The sequence below is a fragment of the Acomys russatus genome, chromosome 3 (genome assembly GCF_903995435.1).
Source record: "Acomys russatus chromosome 3, mAcoRus1.1, whole genome shotgun sequence".
Lineage (NCBI taxonomy): Eukaryota > Metazoa > Chordata > Mammalia > Rodentia > Muridae > Acomys > Acomys russatus.
In genome coordinates, this window is record NC_067139.1 from 24,320,022 (window position 1) to 24,329,448 (window position 9,427).

The 9,427-nt window shown below is 47.2% G+C and overlaps 1 protein-coding gene across 1 annotated transcript; it reads right to left on the reverse strand.

Annotated features, from left to right (window-relative positions):
• Positions 1-826: 826 nt before the first annotated feature.
• Positions 827-8,286, reverse strand: Gcm2 (glial cells missing transcription factor 2). Its single transcript, XM_051170304.1, has 5 exons — positions 8,197-8,286; positions 4,295-4,547; positions 4,052-4,164; positions 2,759-2,884; positions 827-1,762 (listed from the first exon to the last, which is right to left on the reverse strand). Exons 1-5 carry the CDS (start codon positions 8,284-8,286, stop codon positions 827-829), a joined length of 1,518 nt encoding a protein of 505 aa, XP_051026261.1.
• Between the last annotated feature and the right edge of the window lie 1,141 nt (positions 8,287-9,427).

A 9,427-nucleotide genomic window follows, 5' to 3' on the forward strand; every position in this document is an offset into this window, starting at 1 on the left:
GGCAGGAAAATATCTTTATGGGCCTAAAATGCTACTTGGTGATGCTCTCAGCTTTGGGGCCAGTGGAAACTCAGGGTCAGCTTGGATTTCCCAGGAGGATCCACTTAATCTTAGGTAGTAAACAGCGAGTAAGAGGGTACACTCACAGGTCTGCATTCAGACCTGCAACATCCCAGCTCGCAGCATCACAGAAGTTCTCACCTGCCAATCGCCACCGTGGAATCCTTAATGTAGGTGAGGTTTGGCTTTTCGCTGGGAGCCTCAGTTCACAGGTGTCATGGTACCCCTGGCTATGGAGGGTTCCTCTTGATTTACAGATTTATCGTTTGATCTATGGAAAATCCTGCAGGGTGTAACAGAGCACTTGCTGCGTGTCACACATTTCTCTCCGGGTTTCCACTCTGAAGCTGCTTAGACAAGCTCTTGATGCTGCTTGTGTGTGGATGTGTAAAATTCCCTAACAGTCCAAAACTAAAAGGCTAAGAGTGAGAATAGGATCCTCAGCCTGGAGGCTAAGGGAAGTCAGGCCAGTGCATGGTCGCCCTCCAGCTAGTTTATTTGTTCCTGTGTGGGACTCAAACTCCTAATAGCTGATGTGGTATGGCGGGTTTGAAACCGTGTGCAAACTTCCAGCACTTATTTCCAACTGGAAATTTCCTCAGCATGCCCTTATGCTCACTCCAGTCTTGTGGCCTGTATATCACACACACACACACACACACACACACACACACACACTGAATCATCAAAACAATTGGTAGTTGCCCTTAAGCACGTATGTTTTGTGTGCACGCCATTATCACGGTGTGTGTGCCCTAGAATCCTTCTAAAAGTCCTCATTGTCAAAGCTGAAGGGCTGCCCTGTCCTATCCAAGAAACCCATCACAGAGCTCACTCCAGACAGACACACATCCCACACCTCCGCCCCATCTGCCCTAGGGGGTTCTGTCTCATGAGGAAAAGCCACAGTGGGTCTGGTGGCAGAGTGGCAATCGCCAGGGACTTTCACAGGGGCTCTCCCTGAAGGAGAGGCTGCCTGGATGACTCCATCGGGAGGGTCTAAGGCTTGTGGGTAGATGGGGACTGTGAGGTTTTCAGAAGCGTAGGTGCAGCTGGCAAGGCTGCTAACCTCCTGTATGCTGTCATCGTGTTTCAGAGCAGGGTGCGGGTAAGCCTGGTAAGCCACCGTGGTGGTGATCACCGTCTGCAGGGCCTGAGTGCCTGCTGGTGGTGCTGGCAGGTACCTGCAGGGCAGCTCTGAGTTGTAATAAGGGCGTGCGGTCAGAGCTTGGCATTGCCCATAGTCAACCCTCTCCTCAAGGCCGGGTTTCCCATGCGTAGGTTTCCAACCATGATATTTAGCTGTGAAATCCAAGCTTCTCTCATAGCTGCCATATGAGCTGACATTATATTGAACTGAGTTCAGATGGACCCAGTCTGTATCATTGTGCATACTGGAGGACTCTTTATATAGGCTGGGGTATGGATTTGAACCTGTAACCCCACGACCTGCCAATTCATAGCTCCAAGGTGGTCTGGGCAAATAGATACTTGGATTTGAGTATTTCTGAAAGGGCAGCATTAGATCTCCTTGAAAGGTGGCTAGGTCACAGGGAACTCTGTGAACATCAGAGTTTGGGATAGGAAGGCAGGACTGCCCTGTAGTGGGGAAGCTGGTATCAGCAGTCATATCAAACAATTCCATGGGTTCCAGGGCAGGCATGCCATTGAGGTGTCCACCGCTGTCCTGAGGGCTTCCTGCCTACGAAGAAGTCACAAGTACAAACATATGACACACAACACATACCATAACATATAATATGTAAATGATGTGATCATCTTGACTCACAGTAACAACCAACGACATAAATAAAATACACCAGTGTAATGAACCGTGCCCTGCTAAGGTTTGCAGTTTGGGCCTGGGGTCCAGAGATTACTGATGGATGCGCTGAAGGAGGAAGGTCCCCAGTAGCCAGGCAGAGTGGGTCTGAGAAGCTGATGTACCAATTCTCCTCCATGTGCTTCTAATAGTGGAGGCCTGGGAGCCACTTAGACCTGCCTTCAAACCCTGTGCTGGCCCTCCCAACTGAACAGCTGTATTGTTTTCTTTGGACCAAGGATCAGCATCTTAAGCACAGGGTTTAGTTGTAGCTCTTCAGAGGGTTTCTGTAGCCCTGGAATGCATGAACGCATATCAGCACTTGGCGTGTGGAAGGGCTTGAATTATGTCAGGGTATCCTCTGCTTATGCTCTCTGCCTGCTTGGCCTGTTTTGGTGGGGAATGAAACTTTGATCATGTTGCCAAAGGAAAACCTGTCTGTTCCTTCATAAACTCTGATGCTAGTGCTTGGATCTTGAATGTCCCCCAATGGTTCCTGTGCTTTAGGCTTGGTCCCCAGTATGATACCATCAAGGAGATGGTGGATTCTTTTTTTCCCTTTTGGTGTTTCTGAGACAGGGTTTCTTTGTGTATCCCTGGCTGTCCTGGAACTCCCTCTGGAGAACAGGCTGGCCTCAAGCTCTCCTGCCTCTGTCTCCCAGGTGCAGCAAACATCCTAACGTCATCACCTCTAGAGAACATTTACCTATTTTAAAGAAGGGATTAGAGCCCTGAACTAACTATGACATTTGCTAGATATATGTAATTTTCATATGAAATTAAACCTTTGCTATTGGTACGTGGCATCTATCTTTCAGTCAGCTGTCAGTGTGCCATGTAAGTGAACACAGAGATCTCAGTGGTGTCAGCCATTACCTCAGGCTCTCCTGATCTCCTTTTCTGGGGTTGGTAGAAAGAGGCCATCTGTCTCTTGAGGGCACTTCTTCTGCCTTCTGTTTCTGACTTACTTTCTGGTCTGGGGTGATCATGAACTCCTTTGGCCTGTGTTAATGAAGAAATTGAATTGTCTATCAGTTTCTCTAGAAAAAAAAGCCAAGTGTGCTGGGAGCTGGTCCAAACTGGGTTGTGTCTTTCTTAGACTGCAAAGTTTTTGTTGTAGTTGTTGTTGTTTTGTTTTTGGTTTTTTTACTGTTCTTTAAAATAACAAAGAGTTATTCAAAGTAAAATAGCATCAATAGCAGACATCTTAGCTGTGTGTGATAGTTCATGCCTGTTATCCCAATATTTAACAGACTGAGGTAGGAGGGACAGAGTATGTATGAGACCCTCCTGGCCTACAGTGTTAGTTCTGGGCTATCCTGGGCTACATATCAGCACCCTGTTTTCTAAGGGAAAAAAAAAAAGACAACAAGGACAACAGATATCTTAAAAGGTAACTTGCAACCCAAATATTCTCTCAAACAAATGTAACTGGGTTCATATATCTGGCCCTTAAAGAACACACTGAACCATCTAAGGTGGCACACAGCTGTGATTCCAGCACTCAGCAGACTAAAGCAGGAGGATCATGAGTTCAAGGCCAGCTTGGGCTACCTAGCAAGTTCCAGGTGAGACTGGGTTGTGCACCAGACTCTGTCTGGGGAAACAACAAAATCTTGCCAAACAGCTTAGCCCTTGATTCCTAGGAATCAGAGAGCTTACAGGGAATCTAAGCTTTAATTTCCAGGGCAGGTGGCAGGCAGTTTGTTCCATGTTGTATGACAGAAGTACTTAGTACAAATGATGTTCTGACCCTCTGTCCTGGCTGGTTTGGTGTGTCAACTTGACACAAGCTGGCGTCATCATAGAGAGAGAAAGGAGTCTCAGTTTAGGAAATGCCTCCATGAGATCTAGCTGTAGGGCTAGAGTGACCAATGAGTGACCAATGGCAGAGGGTGGTTCCATCCCTAGGTTGGAGGTCCTGGATTCTACAGGAAAGCAGGCAGAGGAAGCCTGGGGAAACAAGTCAGTTAGCAGCACCCCTCCATGGCCTCTGCATCAGCTCCTGCCTCTAGGTTCCAGCCCTACTTGAGTTCCTGTCCTGACTTCCTTTGGTGATGAACAGCAATGTGGAAGGATAGGCCAAATAAATCTTTTCCTCCCCAACTTGCTTTTTGGCCATGGTGTTTCATCACAGCAATAGTAGCCCTGATTAAGATGGTCACTTACCTGAAAAAATATCGCGTTGCCATCAAGTCGCCAGAAGTTGGTGACAGGGTACCCGCTGTGCCCTCGGCAAGGGACCAGCTCCAAAGCTGAATGGCAGTTGGGACAAGCTTTCTCTGCAAACCCCAGAGAGAGAAATGTTAAGCTCAACCTGCAGCCCAGAACCTTCTAAGGGGACCTCAGCTGGGAACAGAGAACCCGGGCACCAAAGCCACCCTCCCATAACTGTCGCTATCCTGCCCTCACTCTGCTGTTTCAGCCGGGCCTTGTCGCAGATGGCTGGCCTCAGCTGCAGGTGCGAGCCATCCTGCAGGGCGCAGGCGCGTGCGCACACCACCACGCCCAGGCAAGACTTCTTGAGGATGTGGCCATTGTGGTTGTTGGTGTTGCGCATGGCCCAGCCGCTCAGGTGGCGCTGAGCCTTCTTCTCCTGGCTGCTGTAGATGAAGCGCACATAGCCGTCAGGCCACTCTCGGAAATGGTCAAAGTGGGTTGGTTCCTGGGAAAAGATGGCAGACAGAATAGGGTTTTACATTACGGAGCCCGAATCATAGGCACCCCGCCTTTAACTTCCTCCATGCACTGGAAGATAAAACAGGACTTATTTTTTTTAATAGCTCCAGACAAGCCCAAATTATTCTAGTATACAATATCAATTGTCAGCCACATGCTTAATGGGTCCTAAATAATGCATGTCTATAAGGTATTGATGTTTATAAGGTTTCTAAGTGGCATTTGCATATTTATTATAACTAGCCATCACATTATAGTGGGACAACTGTCAGGCCTGTCTTATAGAATAGGTCAAGGAGATCAGAGAGGTCAAGAGACTTGTCAGAGTTCACACAGCTACCAGGGCCTGGCTATAGGTTATGTTTGACCTGTAGTTGACCCTAGATGCTGGGATGGCTCCTTGTGGCTGACATTCTACTGCTTGGTGTGTTTAGATGATGAAAAGATTTTTAGGTCTTCTGAGCGCTATGACGGAAAGTGGTCAGAATGCTTTCCCACTGAAATGCAATTTAACTGGTGGATATCTTCTGATCAGTACTTTTTCTTTTGGCTCTTAGCGCTCTATCCCAAACCTGCCTATCATGCCAGCCATGACCCCAGTTACAACAAAACTGAGAGGTAGTAAGCTTCTCTCTACACTCCTGCCTTAGCTCTGGGAGCTTGAAAAGGCACTGTGAGGAGGGCCTAATCTTCATCCTAAATTGTGAGCTTTGGGAACTGGGGCCTACGGCTAACATTGCACTACTTGCCTCCACCTCAGCAACATGGGATTCCTCGACAAAGAACCAGAGCTTGGAATACTCTGTCAGACTGAGCATTGATGTAGCACCCACAGCTGGGGGTCTTTGCCTCATGCTTCATTTAAAAGATAACAAATGCCATTTTCCATATAATTTCAACATAGATGACCCTTTAGTGGGGTTTTGTTTTTGTTTTTGGCAAGCTAGCCTGTGCCCCAGGCTGGCCTCACTATGTAGCTAGAGATGACCTTGAACTTTTGTATCTTTCTACCTCCACACCTTGGGTGTTAGGGTTATTGGAGCCTGTGTGTGTCACCTCCCCCCCTCCTCCGGCTTTTTCCAAGTACTGGAAGATTAAAAACACATGTTAATCCCTGAATTTCACAGCTCAGCATTAAAGTCACACACACACACACACACACACACACACACACACACACACACGATGTCAAAATATAAAATAAACATTCTGTTTCATTGGAAAGCTCTTCTTCGGATCTACAGACAACTCACTCTGTCTAAACAATGGTCTGAATCTACATGGAGGACCAAAATCTCCAAGATGGAGAAAGTGCTTCAGGTTAATCTCTTCCAGGAAAAAGGCCTCAGAGCACATTACAAAGGTGAGTTAAAAGATAAGGCTGGAGGGACTATTTTTACATTTTTCTCCCAATGCACTAAATTGAATGCAATTTGGGGACATTTTATCATTTGCATAATCTCAGATCATGGAAAGCAAGGCAAAATTAAAATATTTTCAGCTGACCTGCTGCTGTGAAAATAAAAGCTTTCACCTCTTTGCCTCCATTCAGCATTTGAAAGATTTATTTTATGCTTGTTTCTAATTGTGTGTGTGCATCTTTGTGTATGTGTGGGGTATGTGTACCTGAAATTAGGTTTCATCTGGTCTAATATGGTAACACACACACACACACACACACACACACACACACACACACACACGATACAAGGATACAAGATGACATGTGTCTGAGTAGAACTTGAGGTTGTTATCTTGTTTCATCATCTGATGACAGGACAGCAGCTTGAGGCTAACAAAAATTCGAGGACTCTCTCAAGGTTGCATAACCAGTTTAAGTCACTCACCCAGTTAGTCAGAAGGGTTAAAATGATAGGTTTCTCCTGTGTGTGTGTGTGTGTGTGTGTGTGTGTGTGTGTGTGTGAGAGAGAGAGAGAGAGAGAGAGAGAGAGAGAGAGAGAGAAAGAGAGAGAGGGAGAGAGACAGAGACAGAGACAGAGAGAGACAGAGACAGAGATGAGAGACAGACAGAGGAGAGAGAGCAAGAGACAGAGAGAAACAGACAGACAGAGACAGAGAGATTGTTTTGTTATTGCTCTTTATGTCTCAGTGTGCCTGTCCCATCTCACATGTTAGATGTGCCCCTCATTAAGAACCAGACTCCCTGAACCAGTGAGGTGGCTTAGCAGGTAGAGGCATGGCCTTGCAAACCTGACCATCTGAGTTAAAATTTAAATCCCACGGAAGAAAGAGAGAACTGACTCATGAAAGCCGTCCTTTGACCTCCACACATCACCATGGCATGCACATGCCTCTACACACATGTGTAAACATATGATACACACAATGAAAAATGAGAGCAGATTCCCCAAAAAGAAAAACAATTCTAAATTACCAGGATCTGGTTTCTCGTGTGTGTGTGTGTGTGTGTGTGTGTGTGTGTGTGTGTGACAGACAGAGATAGACAGACAGACAGAGACAGACAGACAGAGGAGAGAGAGAGAGAGAGACAGAGAGCAAGATCCTCTTTATTTGGATCTGATTCTTTTTCAATGGGGACTTTCGTTGACAGAAGTCAGCAGCGATGGGACATGCATGCTGTGGTCTAGTTTAGAACAGTTGTCCTGTGAGATGCTAAAGGAGGCAAGCTGAACACAAGCAAAGAGAGTAAAACTCCCCACACACATGTGCATCAAACCTGCTGAACTCAGCCAGAGGCTGCACACCTTGCTCTCACATTTCTCATCTCTGAGTATTGCCTGGCACAGCACAGAAGCCAAATACAGGCAACTTTCAAACACTTGAACCAAGACTTTACTGGAGGCTCACCTTCACAGCTGCTAGGAAAGCAAATCTTCTCAGGCCCTAAGTGTGCATGTGTGCACATGAACAACAGACACACACACACACATGCACACATGCACATATGCACACATTCACAGGACTGACTTTAAAGCCGTTAGCATCAATCCAAACATAAGTTGCCTGGTTCATTTTCTGTACTTGCCTCTGATAATGAAAAACAAATTTACCCTGAAAGGATGATTATTCCACTGCTAGGGAAGTGAGTGTGGAACAAGGGTGGTTTCGGTATCCTGACTGTGGCGTCTTCTCATGCACGTGATGGAGCACTTTCCATAAGTCACTCCAGTCTGGACATTTCTGTGAGATTCCAGTCACCTCCTAGAGTCTGGCTTGGCCATGTGAGAACCAGTGCGTCTTACTTTGGCTTAGATTCTCTTGAACTTCAAATGAGCTAGTAAGGAGTGAGGCTTTCTGTTGTTCTGTTTTGCAATGAGGTTTTGTTAAGTAGCCCAAACTGGCCTTGAATTTGCAGCAGTTTTCCTGCCTCAGCATCCAAGAAAAAGAGACTCAGTTTTTGCCTTGGTTAAGAGAATGGAGAAAGAATGACTAAGGAACAGAAGTCTGCATTTCTGCTGCTTTAAGTGTGTTTCGGAGAAGCACAAGTAAATCACTTTAAAAAGACACATCTCTAACCTGAACTATGCTTTCTGTAGAGTCCAACTTTCCTCCTTGTGCATGTGCATGTGTGTGTCTCAGCATGAATCCATTTGCAGGTTTCCCCTTCGGCTGGACGATGCCATGTTTTACCTTCAGTGCAGCGTCTTCCTCACCTGAGGCATCTGAGGATCATTGATGTCCCACGTGAGTTTCATCCCATAGGAAAGCACAGGGTCTGCATCCTGCGTGGTGTCTGCTGGCATCTGCAGGGGCTTCTGGTATTCAATGACCAGGGTCCTGAAAGAGAAAGGAAAACAAGGAGTGCACAGGGTGGCTTGTCTCTAAAAAATGAGAAGTAAGGTTAGAGAGGTGAATGAAAGGAGGAGGAGAAAGAGGAGGAGGGAGGAGAGAGGGAGGAGAGAGACACACATACAGAGATAGACACAGAGACAAGAGGAGGGAGAAAGTCAGACAGACAGACAGACACACACAGACAGACACACACACACACACACACACACACACACACACACACACGGGGTGGGGGTGGCCTTGGTGGGTGCCCTGTCCTAGGCTGCGGTGCTGAAATGTCTCCCTCCGAACATTGGCATCTTTAAGCAGATTTGTACAGACCCGTCCAGCCGCCTCTTGCTGGGTTACCTCTCCAGCACCTGACCTGTCAGTTGCCAGCAGGCTTCTCCACCTAGCAGGAGGCAGGAAGGCAGGGAGGGAGGGGATGGTTAAAGTGAGCCGCAGAGGGAAAGGAAACTGAAGCTAAGCAGTTGGCCCTGGGAACAGGTAGGGCTCTTTCATTTATATCGAAACCCCAAACCAGTTGTTTGTCAACCTCTCTGTAGGCTCTGGAGAGGCCTTGAGTTGAGGCTGTGGAAGCAAAGCTTTCCAGCAGTCTCCCCAGAGCTAGACCTAGTGTGGGAAAAGTGAGCGAGATTGGAGGGCCAGCAGCAGGCACCTCCAGCCTTGGAGCTAGCCTCCTTGGTGCTCTGGGTTCTTGGAGTAGTCCGAAGCTGTCCCCAAGTCTGAGGTCTCTGGTTTGGTCGGAGCGTCAGCCTGGCATTCCAGTAAGTTCTCAAGCTTATGCGCACACCACAGGCTGGCACAGACCTGACCACGGGGAATATTCCTGAGAAGTGAATCTGGAGGTTGGGGCCAGATGACCCTGGGATAGATGGAAAGGGAGAGAGAAAATAAATTGCAACTAGAGCTATGAATCCAAAGAATTTTCTCCCTCTCTAAGCGCCCTTCTTCTCCCCTCTCCTCATTCCTTTATCCTCATCTCCCCTCCCGCCTCAGCATGCATAGTTAAAGAGAGACCAGTTGCCACCCACAAGAACACCCATGCCAAAGCAGACCCTATTGCTATTGCGATTGTCACTACCATCCCAA

Bases quoted from the DNA above. Each gene is read 5' to 3' on its own strand.
- Gcm2 (XM_051170304.1), bottom strand. From the start codon at position 8,286: ATGCCAGCAGACACCACGCAGGATGCAGACCCTGTGCTTTCCTATGGG. The intron at 4,548-8,196 runs GTGAGGAAGACG...ATCTTTTCCCAG, and splicing joins ATGATCCTCAGATGCCTCAG to GAACCAACCCACTTTGACCA. The intron at 4,165-4,294 runs GTGAGGGCAGGA...TGGGGTTTGCAG, and splicing joins GGCCCGGCTGAAACAGCAGA to AGAAAGCTTGTCCCAACTGC.